The following is a 20,253-nucleotide window of genomic DNA, read 5'->3' as shown; positions in this document are numbered from 1 at the left end:
AAATCTTTTCAAGGTACGTACTCATTGAAAAAACTTATCAAGCGTCTTGATCTATTTCTATAGATCTTGAAGCTCAATATGTAAGCAGCTTCACCGAAGTCTTTCTTTGAAAAAAATCCTTTCAAACACTCCTTTATGCTTTACAGAATAATTCTACATTATTTCAGATCATTCATCTAATGATGTGATCCCGTTAATTAAATAACAACTCTTTGTCCATGGTTAGGAAACATAACCATCTTTGATTAACGAGCTAGTCAAGTAGAGGCATACTAGTGACACTCTGTTTGTCTATGTATTCACACATGTATTATGTTTCCGGTTAATACAATTCTAGCATGAATAATAAACATTTATCATGAAATAAGGAAATAAATAATAACTTTATTATTGCCTCTAGGGCATATTTCCTTCAGCTGGGCCGGCCCATTATGATCCGCAAGAATCTTGTGGGCCTTTACCTGGGCCGGCCCATTATGGCACACAAAAATCTTGTGGGCCTTTACCTGGGCCGGCCCATTATGGCCCGCAAAATCTTGTGGGCCTTTAGCTAGGCCATCCCATTATGGTCCGCAAAATCTCGTGGGCCTTTAGCTGGGCCAGCCCATTATGATCCGCAAAATCTTGTGGGCCTTCAGTTGGGCCGGCCCATTTAAACTTGATGGGCCGGTCCACGTGTCAACATATCATAGGCGCGTCTCGCCCATTGGATGAGTGACACATGTGCCAACGCGGACCTGGCACGTGTCTCCTCCAGCCAATGATGATTTTACACGTGGAAAATCCCCATTGGTCGAGGCTGTTAACGGGTTATCGGATCCAAAACCCGACCCGATAGCTTAACGGCGTTCCGTTATGGTGGATGCCACGTGTCGGTCACCCTTGATGAAAGCACTTCTGTAACGCGCGATTTATCGTCATGGAAGTGGACACTTCCGTGATGATAATTTTGGTAATGTCATGGAACACTTCTATGACAGCACAGGTATGACTATCTTGATTCCGTCATAAATTTGTCATGGATGTACATGCATGACAAAAAACACGACCTACTGTGACAAACATGTATCATCATGAAAGTGTATTTTTTTTGTAGTGTCCAGGCCTAAATATTGGTGCTTAAGTAGTTCGTGTGAGCCAGATTAAATTTTTCACTCAAGAAGAGGCTCTCTGATAACGAAAAAGGAGCTATAATTATTACCGCACAAGGAAGATAACAAAGTTGGATCAAATATTAGGGCTATGATGAAGAAGAACGCCGAACCTACATAAGCTTGTACGAACCCTAATGAGATCTACAGAGGAGGAAGGAGGAAGAACTTACTGAGGCTGCTGGAGCGGCGGAGGCGCGCGAGTGAGATCTGGACCAAATCAGGTTGATGTAGCGGCCAAGGGTGACGCAGAGGAGAGGGTCGACGACGGCGGCTGAGCTCGAGAAGAACACGTCACGAGGAAGACGATGGAAATGAAGAGGCAAGGGAGGAAAGTGAAAAGGACCCCTGGCCCTATTTATAAGGCGAATGGATAAGTGGCATGCGCAGGAATCAAGGAGCTCAAAAGTGGATATGTAACGGGGCCGACGCCTTGATTGTCGGAGGTTCATTAAAAATGAAGGTTCATAAATGATTTTGGGTTTGTATAGAATTAATGACATGTGACTTCATGGTGAGTTATCATGATCTCAAAAGATGACGTCGGGGCAAGTTACAAGTCTTCATGAAGGTAATGGAGAAGGAATTTTCTTAAGTGTTGAAGATTGACATGAACAAGTTAAAATCAACCTGAGGCCTAATGTTGGGATATAACTATTAAGTATAAACCGCCCAGGAGGGGCCGGGTTATGCTCATGATGATTTACCAGTATTGAAGCCCATGAAGACATAAGAGGATGGCGACTTACGAAGGAGACTTAATAAGAAGGCCTAAAGCCCGAAGACGGATTAGGGCCCATAAATATAAACCGCCATATGAGTATGACTTGTATTGTAAGATAGGAAAGAGTAGATACCGAGCCGGACTTGTTTATGAGCCGGCCGGGAATCTGTGAACCGTCGGGCATCAACCTATGTATATAAAGGGACGACCCGGCGGCGGTTTAGGGACAAGAAACAACAGATCGAGAGCCAGGTTAAGCGTATTCGCTCCCTGGTCATCGAAACCTTAGCAATACCACCTCCAACTGATTAGGCTTTTACCTTCACCGCAAGGGGCCGAACCAGTATAAACTCCTCGTGTCCTTTGTCCTGATTAACCCCTTTAAGCTAATCTCGTTGCGATGGCTCCATGACTAAGTCCTCACACTAGGTCATCTGCCGTGACAATTCCACGACAGTGTCGGTGCCTGGCACATTTGTATCTTACCTTGGGTATGTGTGTTGGGTGTGGTGGTGGTGTGTGTTTGTATCAATCTCTCGGTTGTAATCGGTGATGCTTGCTTTACAATATAAAGCAGGGGATACCTTTTCCGTATGCATACAAGAAACCCATCATTCATATGCTAAGAACTTATTAGTAGGTACCAGTCAAACATGTTTTTCATATATATTTGAATATAAGTCTTTATACTGTAACCCTTGGCTTGTGATCCAAGGCACCCAGGCGATAGGGTTGCCCTGCATCCCACCTATGTCGTCGCCAGTCTGTCTCGTCTCCTATAGCCTTACTGCCATGGAGGCGCAGTCACTAGTAGAAAACGGAGCTTTAAAACCGGTTTGTAAGAGCCTTTAGTGCTGGTTCTGTAACCGGCACTAAAGTGTGGGCACTAAAGGCCCCCCCCTTTAGTATCGGTTCGGCACGAACCGCTACTAAAGGCCCACCACGTGGCATGAGCTCGCGTCGTGGTATGGGGGACCTTTAGTACCGGTTGGTGTTACCAACCAGTACTAAAGGTTTTTTTTTGAATTTTTTCTGAAAATTTTGAAAAAAATTGATTTTTTTTCCAAATTTTGATTTTTTGAATTATTTGATGATTTAGTCTCTAATCACCCCTCTTAACTGCTCAAAGTGTGGATCACTCATTCCAAATCGTCTAACTTCCCGACCAGTCACTCATCCTCTCACTCACCCAGCCTGAGCATGCTTAACTTCGGAGTTCTATTCCCCCTACTTTCCAAGTTTGCACTTGTTGTTTTCTTGACAAATGTAAGCTGTCAAACCTATTAACCCTCAGCGGTTTAGCTTGAGCATTAGGTCACACGTTTCACCGTTTGAGTTTGAAACTATTATTCTAAAAATAGTAATTATTTAGTAACACTAATATTTCTTGAATAAATTTGACCATAGTTTGACCAGATTTGACCAAAATTCAAAAAATTGAAATAATTATTTAGTAACACTAATATTCTTGACTAATTATGTAGTAACATTAATACTTCTTGAATAAGTAGTTTGACCATAGTTTGACCAGATTTAACCAAAATTAAAAAAACTGAAATTTGGGCATATCTTTTTTTCCTTTTGGAATTTGAGGATTCTAAAAAATTGCAAACAGGCCGTAGGAAGTCAAAATCGAATGCGAATTTTCGTGCTGAAATTTTTGATATATTATACGTTTTTTCCGACATCGTATGCAAAAGTTATAGCCATTTTTACATTTTCCCTACACTTTTTTCAAAACACGTCCAAATTTAAGTTTTCAAATTTTCCTAACTAGTAGATGTAGTAATATAACTATCTCTCGAAGGATTTTATGTTTTGAAGTTTTTATCATTTTCTTTTGATTTTTTCGAAACTGAAATGACGATACACGCGAGGGGGGGGGGGGTAGATTTTGAAAATTGCCTTATAGTCCCGGTTTGTGTCTCCAACCGGGACTATAGGTCAGACCCCTTTAGTCCCGGTTCATGCCATGAACCGGTACTAAAGGTTAGCCCTTTAGTACCGGTTTGTGCCACGAACCGGTACTAAAGGTGATCATGGGGCCCAGGCCTGACGCCATCCTACCACCACCCCTTTAGTACCGGTTCATGGCACGAACCGGTACTAAAGATTCAACACGAACCGGCATTAATGCATAGCCGTTCGAACCGGCATTAATGGTACCATTAGTACCGGATCAAAATCAAACCGGGACTAATGTGTCTCACATTAGGTCCTTTTTCTACTAGTGAGTGGATCCCCACCCTTGCCAACTAGAGACTCCGTTTTTAGGTGTTTTCTGAGTTTTGTTAGGGTTTATATCCTGCACGGGAAAACAACTCTTTAAGATGGAATAAGATTATGCATTCCTAGCCCATCCCGGTGGTGCTTTTAGCTTTGTTGGAGGGCGTGTGGAGGTTTGTCTCAATCGGATCTCATGGGATTTGGTCGGTGTTTTTCTTCGGTGGATCCACTTGGTTCTAGTCTTCGTTCGTCAACATTCGTGTGTCTACGGGTTGGATCATTTCGATCTATTCTTCTCTTCATCGACGACGGTTGTTGTTCTAGTGTGCTGGTCATGTGAGGCCTTAGCATGACGACTGTCTACTACAACAAGGTTTGCTCGGCGCCAGTGAGAGAGGGATGATGACAGCGACGCGCCTTCGGCTCGCTTCAATGCTTGTAATCATCGCTAGGTGGTTTAGCTATACTTTTTTACCTCTGGTGTTTTTTCTATTGCCTTACAGTGATGAATATATCAGAAAATTTTCATGCAAAAGAAAAAACTTTGTAGTAACAAACTTGTACTAAATATTTTGTTACTACGGCCATACTTGAACAGGATCGAATCGATGCATCCTTTATCGATAAGGAGGCAAACACTTCACTCTGGTTAATGCATTCTGACCTGCGAGAGCGCTTTTACCGGCCAAGATTCCCCTGATGGGGGCAATCCGACGGCTGTAGAGGATCCCTCAAAAAAAAATCTTGTTTGTGGAAAAAATAATTCTCACTTTTCATTCTGATACATACTTCCTCTGTTCCTAAATATTTATCTTTCTAGATATTTCAACAAATGACTACATACAAAGCAAAATGAGTGAATCTACACTCTAAAATATGTCTACATACATCCGTATGTCGTAGCCATTTGAAATGTCTAGAAAGACAATTATTTATGAACAGAGAGAATAATTATGTAAAAGAAATCTCACCAAAATTGACGGATGCGGCAACACCGGCCATTATGATCCATTCTAACTTAGAATTTCTTTTAGAACATCCATTATTAGGTCCCGTGTTCAAACCGATTGACACCTGCTCTATTCCTAGGCAACTCCCTGCAACATACTCTTCTAAATATATGTTTTTTTAGAGATTTAAGTACGGACTACATACAAAGTAAAATAAGTGAATCTACATTTTAAAAATATATTTATACACATTCATATGTGGGAGTACAACAGTTCCCCAGAACCGAAATCACAAGGTTATTGCCGCCCACTTCTAGCAAAAACCAACAAAATATGAGAAAGTCATCAAGTAGCAGGATCTGACTGAACTTTCATTCTAGCGTGTAGAAATAGAACATAACATGTGTACATTCAGAGTGTTTTATCTAGAAATAGATGCACCAACAAGTAGACAGACACTAGTTATTGGACTGCCGCAGACACTCTGATGTGCAATTTGCTCTTGATTGATGGTGAATGCAGGTGTGCATGTGCTGATCTCTCCGGTGCCGACCTTCCAACACCGGCTTCTTGACAGCGAAGGTGACGAAGGTACATCGTCTTAGCTCCGGTGCAGCGCCGAAATCTCTTGCTTTCTTGCATTTTTGTGCAATGACATGGTTCTTGGTCGTTTTTACCACTGCTCTGCGCCTGGGTAAATGCCACGAAGCAGACTATTCTGCAAATGATGAACAAGAACGAAGGGAACGGAGAGACGAGAGAATTCAGAGGCTGATTCAGTTCTTGAATAGTATTGCCAATTTTTTTTCTGATCTCCCAGCCCCAGGCTAATTTTGCCAAATAAACTCTCAACATCAAGTACGTATTGATAGATAAAAATACATATTCGTTTGATAATACTACATGGAAATGCTATTCATCTTCGCTTCTCAGTGTGCACTATATGGGTTGATGCACTAAAACAGAAGGTTTGGGTTTGTAAATGTGGATCCTAAAAACACATTACGGGACAAGCGCCAATTGGACAACAAGCAACTTACATTCAGGCAGCCAGTGGTGCTGAAGCAACAGAGCTGCTTCTGACATATGCATCCCTGATTCCGCGTAACTTGGCAGCCACCTCCTCCATGTTGATACGTTCACCTGGAGACGGCTTGGTGCAACAAAGGCCGACGTTTAGCACAGACATCAGACAAAGCGCACCTTTTTCCTTCATTGCTATTGGAGTTTCTTGGCAAAGCTCCAACTCATGTAGCAGCTGGGGATCAACAATCTCCAGCACCCTATCAGGGAGGTTGATCTCTATAAACTTCACGATGCTCAGTCCGTCCTTGAACATGTCATCAGTCGGCCTTCTTTGAATGAATATCTCGAGGAGAACAACACCAAAACTGTAAACATCTGCAGCAGTTGAAACTTGACCGCCCCCTGCATACTCTATACAGTGAATAAAAAGAGGAGTTAGTTCCGCTTTCATTGGCTAACATAGATGCAGAAAAAATTTGAAGCTACACAAGATTAAGAAAGGAAGAAGTCCATTACCTGGAGCAGCGTATCCAATTGTCCCCATTAGTGCAAAGGAAGAAGAGTTTGGGTTGCCAAGAGAGAACGCTGTGGAACCAACTTTGAATCTTGCGAGGCCAAAGTCTCCAACATGAGCTGTCATATTGTCATCCAAAAGAATGTTGCTAGGCTTCACATCACCATGAACCATTGTTCCGTGGTTATTATGGTGCAGGTACTCCAATGCATCAGCTACATCCACCACAATGCTCATCCTTTGAGACATTGTAAGAAGGTTCAAATCTGAAGAGCCTTCATTGTCTCGAGTCGAGTACAGTAGTTTATGCAAGTCTCCCCGTGACATGAACTCATACACCAGGGCCTTGAAATCATTACCATTAGAATCAATGCTTGAGCACACAGTTAGAATAGGAACCAGATTACGATGACGCAGATTTATCAACGCATTACATTCTGCAATGAAGCCCTTGTGTGCCCCTCTTGTCTCTAGGTTGAACACTTTTACGGCAACATCATTTTCGTCTTCATCTAGTTTCCCTTGATATACAGAACTGTATGCCCCTCTGCCAATTAAGTTGGACGTTGAGAATCCTTGTGTTGCTCTGGCTAGATCAATGAAAGAAACTTTGGGAAATTTTATAGCAAATGATGGCAGAGATATAGATTTGCTTTTGAGTTTTCCTCTTCGGAGCAATAAGCTAAATATGACCATAGCAAGTGATACTATAACAGATATTGGGATAACTACTTTGAGCACCAAAGATCTCTTGTGCCTAGTTGGCTTTGAAGGCATAACAGAACATGCTAGCATGTGTAACTCCACCACACCACCACAAAGCCCCTGATTTCCATCAATCTGCACAGCAGTTGCATTCTTGAAGATCCCTTTTGTTGGAACCTCGCCATTAAGATGGTTGAATGACAAATCTAGTACCACAAGATGTTGTAGGTTGCCAAGAGATGTTGGTATTGACCCAGTTAAGTTATTGGTAGAGAAGTTCAAAAACTTGAGGCTACTTATGGTGCCTAATGAAGTCGGAATGCTTCCGCTGAAGTTATTCGAGTCTAACTCAATGTCTTCTAAACTTTCACAATCAGCCAGAGAGTTTGGAATATCTCCGGATAGCTTATTGGACGAAGTCCGAAAATACACAAGTTGTCTGGCATTGCCAATGTTGGCAGGAAGTTGTTCATCGAGCTTGTTGGAAGATAAATCAATTCCAATTATTGATGGGATTCTGAAGATCTCCATTGGGACCTTGCCATAAAGATTGTTGTTGGAAATGTGAATATATTGAAGCATAAGAAAGTTTCCAAAGCTTGGTGGTATGTGGCCAGTGAATTGGTTGAAGCTTAGATAGAGCCCTCCCAAACGAGACAAGTTTGACATGGATGATGGAATGACCCCTGTAAAGAAGTTTCCGCCCAAACCTATTTGCTGTAAAGTTTTGAGAGTCCCAATCCACTCCGGAACCACACCTGTAAAGTGGTTAGCGGCCAATGATACAGCAACCAGGTTGGGAAGGTTTGCTATGCCGGTAGGAAATTCTCCTGATAATTGATTTTCTGCAAAGTATAGATGTTGGAGCTGATTGGAAAGGTTACCCAATGAACTAGGTACATTTCCTGATAGACGATTCCCACTCATGGAAAATCTCAGTAGCTCTGTGCAGTTGCCTAAGCTGTCCAAAAACTCCCAATCTTCCCAGCTATGTGCTTCGAGCTGATTAAGTTCAAGATTCAACCTCAAAAGTTTGGTAAGTTTGCCAAACGTACTGGGCACCAATCCGGTGAAGTTGTTACTCGACAAATCGAAGGCACGTAGATTGGAAGCATTAGTGAAAGAACTAGGAATGTGCCCTTGAAAGAAGTTGACACCTAATCCAAGTATTTGGAGATCAGGCAGAGAGGTACAGAGATTTGGTGGTACCTCTCCACTTAGACCATTTTGAGAAAGGAGAAGATTGATGAGAGTAGAAATATTCACGATGGCTTGTGGAAACCTGCCTGACAGCTGATTAGCGCCTGCAGACAGGTACCGCAAGCTAGAAAAATCTGCAAACTCACTTGGGATATTTCCCTTGATGTGATTATATTCGCAATTGATGGTGGTTAATGTTGTGATATTGGCAAGAGAAGCTGGGATGGTGCCAGTAAGCTTATTATCCGAGACCTTCAGTACCTGAAGGTGAGGAGGCCAATCAGCAGGAAGATTGCCAACTAGATAATTGTTCGAAACATGCAGCACCTTGAGGTTCGAGCAGTTTGCTAAACTCGGCATCCTTCCTTGCAGCATGTTTTTATTCAAGCGCAAGAAATGGAGGCGGCGCAGGTGACCGAGGGAGGGTGGGATCTCTCCAGCGAGTGCGTTCTCCGTCAAGGCTAGAGATTGCAGGAATGTTAGGTTCCCAAGTGAAGAAGAGATGTGTCCTACCAAACCTCGACTTGTAAGGTTTAGAGAAGTGACACGACGTGGAGCCATTGCCCTGCACAGGACACCTTCCCAATTGCAAAAGTGGATGCTATCATTCCAGGACATCAAGGCTTGCTGCCGGTCCAGACTAATTGCATCCTTGAATCGAAGCAGTGATAACCGATCTGTCTCATTGTCATGGAAGGAGGAGGAGCTGCAGACGACGATCACATAATGCGCACTGAAAGTCACCAATGCCAAGAGAAGTAACTGACCGAGTGTAGTAACTTCCATGGCCGGGTAGCTCTGTGTGTATATATGTTGGTAGAGTTAGATTTCAGTATTCTCTATATAGGCGTACATAGGATGAAGGAGAAATTTAAATAGCAAATATAACTAATATATAATACAGTATATGTTACTAGCAGATATCCATTAATGCATGAAAAGTACATGCATGTTGCAGTGTGAATTACGAACGTACCTTCGTTTCCTTTCCTAACCGGAACAAGAGCTACAGCTACAGCAGTGCAGGGGCGAACGTACCAAACATATCTGTGCAGAGGTTTGCAGTTTAGAGTGTTTGATCCTCCTTCACCACTGAGGCCTTAGTTTATATTGGTGATCTACTTTACTAGCTTGCTGCTGCCTGGTCTCCGGTCCACTCTCAAATAATGCACTACCTAGCTAGGTACAATGCATTATACATGGGTCTTGGGTCATGGTCGTTAACTGCAACGTGAGCAAGTGGTCTTTTAGACTAGTCTACGGTAGGCCCACGATAGTTGAATATTTTGTTGTTAGTGTTAGTATTCTAGCTCAGTTCTCTCTATTCATTTATACATATATAATATGGGTCGTCGTCATTTAGTGCACAAGTGGTCTGATAATATCACGTAGGGTCCCAAGTTGTTGTTTTGCCCCCAGCCCCACGGTATGTATATGTCCCCGGTATGATGCGGACAGGAAGTGGGACTGCACTCCGGCACCTGCCTTTGTTCCTATGACATGTGGGTCCAATAGGTAGCTGGCCCACATGTCAGGGACCCAAAGACAGGTGCCTTTACGGCACTGAAGCTGCGTCCGGAGGAAGTGATAGCAGCTTGACGGCAGGAAGCAGTAGCTCGCCCGCTCCTAGGTCTTCACCTCCCCCCTTAATCTACCTCGAGCAGCGGCCAGTTATACTCAGCTTTGTTGCTCCCACTCGTATTCCTCCTTCACTCTATTTCTTATATAGGTTTCCATCCAATGGCAGCTCCCCCCCCCCCCCCCCCCCCCCCCCCTTTTCCATCTCTGTTTCTCTGTTTTGTAGATAGCAGAGCAACCTATCATGCATACAAACTGAAATTGATTTTGTAGTAAAGCTTATTTAGATTTTTCTTTCTTTCTTTCTTATTGATTCATCAAGGAATGGCTGTAATGAATGTTTTATATGGCTACATTTAAGAGAACAAAAATCCAAATGTTATAACATACTCATATTGATGTACATGAATGTGACTAAGGACCAACCAGACAGTCGACAGTCATCGAATGTGCAGACAAAAGATAAGTGCGCACAGGCCCGCCTCAGGAGGCACCACCAGCCTCTAGTCCAATCCAAAATACTGTACAAAGCTCTGTACATCAAATAATATAAAAAGAATGGCGGTTAAATGGAAAACAAACGAATCACGGTGGTAAAATGCCAAACATCATGCACGCATTACAGCTGCTTCGTCTTGTGCAAGATCTGCTCCGACGTGGTCGCTACCACTTTCCGGTAAAGAAGCGCCAGCAGCAGCAGCAATGCTGCTGGACTCACCGTCCCCGCCGTCGAAACCAGAGACAGCCGCTCTTTAGCTTGACATCATACCCAAAGAATGACACTGTCTTCCCTTGCCCTAGAAATGCAAGTAATATATCTCACATTTGCTTTATGAGAGGACACGGTGGTAACAAAAGCCAGTCACGTTGCATGATAACTGCTGTTTTGGACAATCCTTTTGATACAAAATAATTCAAGCTTCAGTTGTTCCATCTCAATTGAAGGTTCAAATATACGCACCAAAAAGACTTACTCTTCCAGCAGTTAAGAGTGAGCAACTAGGAGGAGACGGCTGCACAGCATTTGCATCTTGTCCTGCAGCCATAATTTCAATCAGTATTATATGATGAGCTACCAAACTAGAAAAGCGTCATAAAAACAGCTAAGGCTGCCAAGCGATAATCATGTTAATTTTTTGAGATCGATTTCAGACCCCCGATGCAAAAGCGTGGACCAAATTTTATGGTCAAACTGTTCTTTGAATAACAAGATCCCTATTGTATTTCTTTTTCTCCAAATACAGCAATTTTAACATGCCCAATGCATTCAGGACCTCAAACGCCTTAATACACATTCACCACTCACGAACGATTAAAATCAGTCAAACATACGCAAGACTTGATTATCCAGGAATCTTCCTTAAACAGCTGACACAGAATCAAAAGGAATTCAGAGGTCAGAACCAAAATCAATTCTACCCCAAATCCCCAGTACTCCCAGCTGGTACTCGAGCAGCAGGTTCACAGAATCATCTGGACCCTCCTCCAGATCACAATAACGCACTGCACGAGTGGCCGGATTACAGCAGCCTACTTTACGCGGTCAGAAGGGGATACAGAGTCATACAAATCCTAAAATCAACAGTATTACCAAATTACTCGCACAATCCGGTCCAGCCTAAGAGTAATCGACCCGGAGCGGGTGCCAGAGCAGCCCCCGATCGGATCTGGAGCTGGGAATCGCGCGACGAGCCAAAGCGGGTGCGCGTGGATAGCATAGAGATGGAGGGGGGCAAGGGAGGGAGGGGGACCTGAGGAAGCCTGCGAGGAAGGGGTGGCGGTGTCGACCACCCTGACCGGCATCTTCGGCGGCGGCGGCGGCGGCGGGTGAGGTCGCCGGCGACGAGGCTGGATGGATGTTTCGAGAAGAAGTGTGGCGTTTTGGTGCCTCGAGTCGTGTCTCAACGATGGAGACAGATTTGTCACGAGTATATTTTGCAGAAAAAAAGAATTTATTAATTATTTTAACACACTAATGACGCAAGCGCTCATATACACGCGCATACACTCACCCCTATAACGCACACACGCACACCTACCCCTATGAGCACCTTTGAAAAACTGAGCCGGCATATCATCTTGAAATTTACGAAGTCAGGCACCTCGTGTTCGACGAAAACGTCCGCTCCCATTGAATGCACGTCGCCGAAAATCTTGAAATAAATTCAGGAATAAATGCGAGCAGCAGGATTTGAACTCTGGTATGCTGGGATACCACAGTCCCTCTAACCATCCAATCATTTTTGCTACCTTTTATGTTTCAGGATCACACTTTTTTCCTTTTTTTCAGGGGCGCACTTGCGAAGTCTGAAGTGTGTCATGAGCTTGGTGGGAGCTCTGGCGCGACAATGGAAGGTGTTATGCGCAGATGTTCAAGTCGTCCCGCTCCTAGAATGTCTGCGCCTACTTGATCATCATCAAGGAGAGCTTCTTATGATTGCTTGGTTTGAGTTTGTTGCCAGTTGATTCTTTGTGTTGTTTGTGTTTGTGTGCCTCTCTATATGGGCATCATGTTGTACCGTTTTGTTTTGCTAAAACTTGGAATGATGTCGTCGCAGCTACTACTGTTTTTGAGCGAGAACTATAAAAATGATGTTGTTGTCTGCCTTCTACTTTATAATAGTTCAGGCAGGGAAACCCCTTTGGTTTAAAAACTGCAAAAAAACTTAGTAACATGTTTTTATTCCATAGGCAGTCTCATAATTTAACCCATAAAACACACGCGCTATTTGGTTCAATCGAGCAAACGAAGGTCTGAGTTGCCTTATTGAAATGGGCACCAACCAACTCAACCTTATCCACTCTCTTTCTGGACATGATGGCATCCCCAAATCCTCTTATTTGATTGCGCTTGCCATGAAGCTAGGCCTCCGAGAGGACATTGTTCTCGTCGCCTCCCTACACACTAGAGGTCGACACTGCTATCTACCTCTCGCATTGGATAAGTCTCATGGCTCCTACACCTCCAGGCGAGCACGGCAAGCACGGGCACATCCTCTTAAACATCAACTTTCGATTTGCATTCGTGGTTGCACAATGTCCCCAAATGTGTCGTGTCGTTGGCACCCTCAGCATTACGCTCCATTGTGGGGGCGACGAAATCAACAGCCATGGCACCATGTGTGGCTCCTCCCTTACTTACATGTCTCGCGCGGCCATGTTGTACATGGGGATGATTAATGAGGAGCGTTGTGCTGGTCAATCAACGCTTTGCTAGAGTGACCCTGGCCAGCACCTAGACAAGATCCCCGTCACTCTCCAATCTCCTCACAAGCGACGACGCTACTACCAGGTGTAGAGACTAGTGTAGTGACATGTATCTCTTTCTTTAGACCACACATGTCAACTACTTTCGAGAGGGCACCTGTGGGACATGAAGGTCGATGATGTCATATCAAAGTGATGTGCGTGTGTGGTTTTGATAATTAAAGGCATCCATATGGTTTAATGATTTTCTTGAGTTATCATATACAAAGACATGTTCCATAGATGATGCATGAAATGTATTGGATGAGTGTGAAGAATGCCATCAACACTAAGATGTGCATCAAGAGCACTGGGTTTAAGATATGAATACATTGCTCAACAAGAAGCAAATGTAATGGATTCTGCAGTTTCAAGATCTTGAGAGAATGAAGAATAATCGAGGACCTGACGTCAAGATAATGTCATGGTGTTATCATGAGTTGAGTCATGATTGATCATGCCTTAGTGTAGGGGATTCAAGTGAAGACGTCAAGATATTTCAAGAGTCATGATTGATCATGTCTTAGCCCGTGTGGACGCGCCTACACAGTGCATTGACAAAAGTGGAAACGTGACGAATCGTCCGGACCCCCTGTCGCCCTCTCACTCTAGACTCCAGCATGAAACAGTGCGACCGTCGACTAGACCTTTGCAACATCTAGATTGAAATTGACTTGCTTGGACAACTTTGTACTACAACAGGAGGAGGACATTAATTCCTTTCTGCCGTATGGATAGCCATGTGAAAGCAGAGCATGGTACACGTTCACGTGTACTCTAGCTTTGAAAGATACTTCCTCCACGGTCTACCAAAAAATGCAAACGATTTCTCACCGCGGCCAACCAGCTTGCGCCACATGGCATAGCTGGTTGGCCGCCCTTCACGCGTAGCTTAATGGTTTTAATATTTTCTCCACGGTTTACCAATGGTATAATCTTTTATTTGCTCCCGGCACAGTCGTCCATATTGATTAAATTTAAATCTTGAAAAGCGTGGACGCGCTAAATTATAGAACATGGAGGGAGCATGCACTAATACCTACCCTTTTTTTTGCGGAAAGCACTAATACCTACCTTGCTACTACTACCTCTTTAAAATAATACTCCCTCCGTTCCAAATTACTCGTCGCGAAAATGGATGTATCTAGAATTAAAATACATTTAAATACATCCATACCCGCGATAAATAATTCAAAACGGAGGGAGTATATAAGACCAAGTTTAGTGATCCAATGTTCTTATATTTTTTTTACAGAGCGAGTAGATGAAACTCTGATAGAGTGACGTGCGCGGTACACAACGACGATCGATGACTAGCTAGCTAGCTAGCCTTGTGGCCGCGGCCGGCGTTCTGCCGAGGAGCCAAGTCCAAGTCTACTGTATAGACAAGGAAAAGTCTAGTGCACTATATATTCTGGGAGTGCGTCAATGAGTGTCCTCCAGCAAAGCAAAGCAGTTGTGAGGTCATCGATGTAGACGTCGCGGCCGCGCCTATATATCAAGGCTGCCGAACATCCTAAAAACATAAATCAAGGCTGCCGAAGGTGCACCAAACACCCAACACTCCACTAGTCCAACCCAAACAAACAACAGCAAAGATCGAGCGGCCATCTCCGCTTCTCGTTCTCGCCTGGACGCGACGACTGGCCGTGGAGCGTGACGGTCCGCTGGCCGTGGGCGGCCTACCAGAGGCGAGGCTGACGCCGCGGCAGGCCGCGTCGCCGGTACCCTCGCGCTCACCGGCGAGCGGGTGAGTCCACTCTCCCTCTCCCTCCGCTGTAATTAGTTTCCCCCATTCCTACTGCCCACTACTCACTCCGTTTCAGAATAGATGACCCAACTTTATATTAATTTTATATTAAAGTTAGTATAAAATTAAGTCATTTTTTTTAAACAGAGGGAGTATCTTTTTTGATTTGATCTTTCATCATCTTACTTAATTGGAGAAAGTTCTAATTAGGCCATAGAGTTTGCACTGAATAAAATTGTTGGGGGCAAACAATTGATGTACTGTATTTTACAAAAAAAAGGGAGGTGAACATGAAGCTAATGAAGCATCGTTTGCCCAAGCATAACCGACTCTTCAGCCTCCTCTCTTGTTGCTCCAATTTCAACATCAACGCCATGAACAAACAACCAAACTCAAACAAACCAAGTACTCCATCCGTAAAGAGCATTTAGATCACTAAAGTAGTGATCTAAACGCTCTTATATCAAGGATTGCAGATTATCAAGACAAAGCTACGTGATAAGGTACAATATGATTTTCTAGTCAATAGCTTTGATACTACACTCCCCGGAAAAAAAAACTTTGATACTACACATACATCATTTATCAAGGGGAAGAACCGCCATGAAGATGTTCTTAAGTACAGTAGTTTACAAGATCCAGCTAATAAATGAAGAGCTGGTCTGTAGTGATTAACACAATACTCAGTGGTTATGTACTATTTTCATACATTTACTTTTGTTACATGATGAGTATTATATGTGTGTGTGTCTATATATATATATATATATAATTAACATTAAAATGTACTGTATTTCATAAACTAATGTGTACAGAATCAATATAATTATCTAACTTATTATAGTCATACGGTTCGTATTCAAAGTTCTTTTTTAGCAACTTCGCCCCTCCCGAGATTTCTTTCAAGCTCTGCCATTGAATATCTGCAAACATGTATAGTATCTGTTATTGACTCTTCATAATTCTGCTTGCTCTTATGTATGCATACTTGCAGATACAGAGAGGGTACTGCAGATCTAACTCGGGCAACATACATGGCCGCTAAAGTTTCTACAATTGGACAGTTACTTCTCCTGGTGCTGGTGGCTCTCAGTGCACATGTGGTCGACTGCAGCTCATCCTCGCTGCATGGAAATGAGACAGATCGATCATCACTGCTTGGATTCAAGGATGCAATCAGTCTCGATCCACATCAAGCCTTCATGTCCTGGAACGATACCGCCCACTTTTGCAACTGGGAAGGTGTTTTGTGCAGGATGAAGACTCCACGTCGTGTCACTTCTCTAAACCTTACAAGTCAAGGTTTGGTCGGACACATCTCTCCTTTACTTGGGAACTTGACATTTCTTCAATCTCTAATCCTCACGGACAACACACTCACGGGAGAGATCCCACCCTCCCTCGGTCACCTGCGCCGCCTCCAAACCTTGCGCTTGAATAACAACACGCTGCAAGGAAGGCTGCCAAGTTTCGCAAACTGCTCAAACCTCAGGGTGCTGGATGTTTCGGTTAACAATCTAGTTGGCCGAATTCCTGTTGATTTGCCTCCTCGCCACCTTCAGGTGCTGCAAGTTTCAGCTAATAACCTTACTGGCACCATCCCAACTTCTCTTGGCAATATCACAAAACTAACCACCATCAGTTTCTCTTTTAATCACATCACAGGATACATCCCAAATGAGCTCGCACATTTGTCCAACTTGCAGTACATGTATGCCAGTGTCAATCAGCTAGTAGGCAGGTTTCCGCAAGCCATCCTGAATCTTTCTACTCTCGTCGGCCTTGACATTGTTCTCAATGGTCTAAGCGGGGAGGTGCCACCAAATCTGTGTACCTCTCTGCCCAATCTCCAGATACTTGTATTAGGTGGCAACTTCTTTCGAGGGCACATTCCTAGCTCATTCACTAATGCTTCCAGTCTGAATGACATCGATTTGTCAGGTAACAACTTCACTGGATCGGTGCCCACCACGATTGGTAAACTTACCAAACTCTCGTGGTTAAATCTTGAACGTAATCAACTCCAAGCACACAACAAGCAAGAATGGGGTTTTTTGGACAGCTTAGGCAACTGCACAGAGCTACAAATGTTCTCCATGAGCTGGAATCGTCTATCAGGGGATGTACCAAGTTCATTAGGCAACCTTTCCAGTCAACTTCAACGCCTATACATGGCACAAAACCAACTATCAGGAGATTTTCCTTCTGGCATAGCAAACCTCCGCAACCTGATCGTTGTGTCATTGGGGGGGAATCACTTTACAGGTGTCGTCCCAGGGTGGATTGGAACCCTCAAAACTTTGCAACAGATAGGTTTACACACAAACTCCTTTACAGGGGTCATACCATCATCCTTGTCAAACTTGTCTCGGTTGGGAGGGCTTTATATGTTCTCGAACCAGCTCACTGGCCACATACCACCAAGCTTTGGAAACTTCTCAATGCTTCAATATTTGGGCATTTTCAACAACCATCTTCACGGTGGGGTTCCAATGGAGATCTTCCGGATTCCAACAATATTTGAAATTGTTTTATCCTTCAACAACCTGGACGGAAAACTTCCTTCAAACATTGGCAATGCCAAACAGCTCGTAAATTTGGTACTTTCATCAAACAAGCTATCTGGAGATATTCCAAGCACTCTGGGTAATTGTGAAAGTTTAGAAGATGTTGAGTTAGACTCGAATATTTTTAGTGGAAGCATTCCCACATCATTGGCGAAGATAAGTAGCCTAAAAGTTTTGAATTTATCTACTAATAACTTAACTGGGTCAATACCAACATCTCTTGGCAACCTACAACTTCTTGAGAAACTAGATTTGTCATTCAACCATCTTCATGGTGAGGTTCCAACAAAAGGCATCTTCAGGAATGCAACTGCTGTGCGGGTTGATGGAAATCAGGGGCTTTGTGGTGGGGCATTGGAGTTGCACATGCTGGCATGTTCTGTTATGCCTTCAAATTCAACTAGGCACAAGGAATCTTTAGTACTCAAAGTAGTTGTTCCAATAGCCAGTATGGTGTCGCTTGCTGTGGTCATATTTGTCTTGTTTCTCTGGAGAGGAAAACACAATAGCAAATCTATATCGTTGCCATCAATTGCTACAGATTTTCCCAAAGTTTCTTTCAGTGATCTAGCCAGAGCAACACAAGGATTCTCAGTGTCCAACTTAATTGGCAGAGGGGGATATAGTTCTGTATATCAAGGAAAACTAGTTGAATACAAAAATGTGGTTGCCATAAAAGTCTTCAACCTACATACAAGAGGAGCACAAAAGAGCTTCATCGCAGAATGTAATGCGTTGAGAAATGTGCGGCACCGTAATCTGGTCCGAATCCTAACTGCATGCTCAAGCATTGATTCTAATGGCAATGATTTCAAAGCCCTAGTGTATGAGTTCATGCCACGAGGAGACTTGCATAAACTACTATACTCAACTCCAGACTATGAAGGCTCTTCATATTTGAACCTTATTACAATGGCTCAAAGGATTGGGATTGTGGTGGATGTAGCAGATGGATTGGAGTACCTACACCATAACAACCAAGGCATAATGATTCATTGTGATTTGAAGCCTAGCAACATTCTCCTGGATGACAATATGATAGCTCATGTGGGAGACTTTGGCCTAGCAAGATTCAAAGTTGATCCCACAACATTATCTCTTGGTAACTCAAACACCTCTTCGATTGCACTAGTGGGAACTATTGGATACGCTGCTCCAGGTAATCGCCTTTTTTATACTATCTTGTGTTGCCTCATTTTACATTTGCATCCATGTTAACCTCTGAAAGCAAAATTAACTCCTCTGTTTATCAATTATGTAGAATACGCACGGGGTGGTCAAGTTTCGACCGCCGCAGATGTTTACAGTTTTGGTGTCGTTCTGCTCGAGATATTCATTCGAAGAAGGCCAACTGATGACATGTTTAAGGATGGACTGAGCATTGTAAAGTTTGCAGAGGCCAACTTCCCTGGTAGAGTATTGGAGATTGTCGATACTCAGCTGCTACATGAGTTAGAGCTTTCCCAAAAAACTCCAATGGACTTGAAGGAAGAAGGTGTACATTCTCTGATGTCTATGCTAAACGTTGGCCTTTGCTGCACCAAACCATCTCCAGATCAACGTATGAACATGCAGGAGGTGGCTGCCAAGCTACATGGAATTAGGGATGCATACCTCAGAGGAAACTGAAGAAGTTTTTATATTGCTTCAGACTTCAGTGGTATATTAGCTCTCCCAATAAGTTGCTGCATAGTTGGCGTTTACACATACCATGTATGCAATTTACAAATCCGAACCCTCTGTGTGTCACTGCATCATCCCAGCTGGTGCACACTGAATGAATAGCAAATATGAATACCATTTCCATGTACCAATATTACAAATGAAATAGTATACATTTTACTAATTCATACCTGGAATTCAGGGTTTACCCAACTAGCCTTGAGGGCTAACACTCAGAAAACATAACAACAGATGAACCTGTCCATATGACACATGCTATTGGAGAATCACAATCCTAGATCCCGTGGTCTTGAAAGAAAAACTCCTTGGATTTGAGCAACCTATCGTAATAACTATAACAAGACTGAGTACACGATGTACTCTCTCTTTCCCACAAAATAGGGCGGATAACCCTTTGATGCTGATTTCAAGGCAGAAAAAAGGCCTCCCAGCTCTGCCCCAATTAACTCTCCTGATCAGCTGGATGCAGCTCCTCATCTATCACGCCCTCATGCTAGCAAAGCACACGGTTAAGCGGCGCACGCTCCCGTCTCAGCCTCCCAGTCCCGGAACACCCAGCCGACATCTGCATCTTGGCCTGCGACGAGAATTTCAATCGGTAATATGTGACGAGCTACCAAATTAGTAAAGCACCACAAAGACAGCTAAGGCCGCAAAGCTGAAACAATTTTATTTTTTTTGGTCTGTAGTACGAACAGAGAAGCAATAGCCATGTAATTTTTCCAAAATTGGTTTCAGGCCCCTGATGCAAAAGCATGGAGACAATTTATGGTTAACCTGTTCTCCCAAGAACAAGACACTTCTCTCAAAAAAAAAATGACAGCAACTTGGAACAGTACTGAGCACAGCTTTTCACATGCTCAACGCATTGGGGACCTCTAACACTGTTACTGTGACACACATTCACCACTCATGAATGATTAAGGTCGAACA

The 20,253-nt window shown here is 43.4% G+C and overlaps 2 protein-coding genes across 8 annotated transcripts; one reads left to right on the top strand and one right to left on the bottom strand.

Annotated features, from left to right (window-relative positions):
• Positions 1-5,254: 5,254 nt before the first annotated feature.
• On the bottom strand, positions 5,255-12,096 carry LOC125542574 (uncharacterized). 6 transcript variants are annotated; one of them, XM_048705653.2, is made up of 7 exons: positions 11,826-12,094; positions 11,049-11,110; positions 10,698-10,871; positions 10,501-10,607; positions 6,594-9,294; positions 6,092-6,488; positions 5,255-5,769 (listed from the first exon to the last, which is right to left on the bottom strand). In XM_048705653.2, exons 4-6 carry the CDS (start codon positions 10,516-10,518, stop codon positions 6,094-6,096), a joined length of 3,114 nt encoding a protein of 1,037 aa, XP_048561610.1. In that variant the 5' UTR covers positions 10,519-10,607; positions 10,698-10,871; positions 11,049-11,110; positions 11,826-12,094; the 3' UTR covers positions 5,255-5,769; positions 6,092-6,093. The 6 variants fall into 6 exon arrangements, with proteins under 6 accessions (XP_048561610.1, XP_087402322.1, XP_048561612.1 ...); XM_087546196.1 differs by having other exon boundaries at positions 10,698-11,110; positions 11,826-12,096; XM_048705655.2 differs by adding an exon at positions 9,473-9,720 and having other exon boundaries at positions 10,501-11,110; positions 11,826-12,093.
• A 2,841-nt stretch (positions 12,097-14,937) lies between these two features.
• LOC125542571 (uncharacterized) lies at positions 14,938-19,821 on the top strand. 2 transcript variants are annotated; one of them, XM_087546190.1, is made up of 4 exons: positions 14,958-15,070; positions 15,351-15,573; positions 16,065-18,796; positions 18,899-19,821. In XM_087546190.1, the coding sequence occupies exons 3-4, from the start codon at positions 16,105-16,107 to the stop codon at positions 19,264-19,266; spliced, it is 3,060 nt and encodes a 1,019-aa protein (XP_087402316.1). In that variant the 5' UTR covers positions 14,958-15,070; positions 15,351-15,573; positions 16,065-16,104; the 3' UTR covers positions 19,267-19,821. The 2 variants fall into 2 exon arrangements, with proteins under 2 accessions (XP_048561608.1, XP_087402316.1); XM_048705651.2 differs by lacking the exon at positions 15,351-15,573 and having other exon boundaries at positions 14,938-15,070.
• Positions 19,822-20,253: the final 432 nt, after the last annotated feature.

The sequence above is a fragment of the Triticum urartu genome, chromosome 3A (genome assembly GCF_056163025.1).
Source record: "Triticum urartu cultivar PI428250 chromosome 3A, HENAU_Tu73, whole genome shotgun sequence".
NCBI lineage: Eukaryota > Viridiplantae > Streptophyta > Magnoliopsida > Poales > Poaceae > Triticum > Triticum urartu.
Note: the sequence above shows the minus strand (reverse complement) of the source record. Positions and strands in the feature narration are given on the sequence as shown.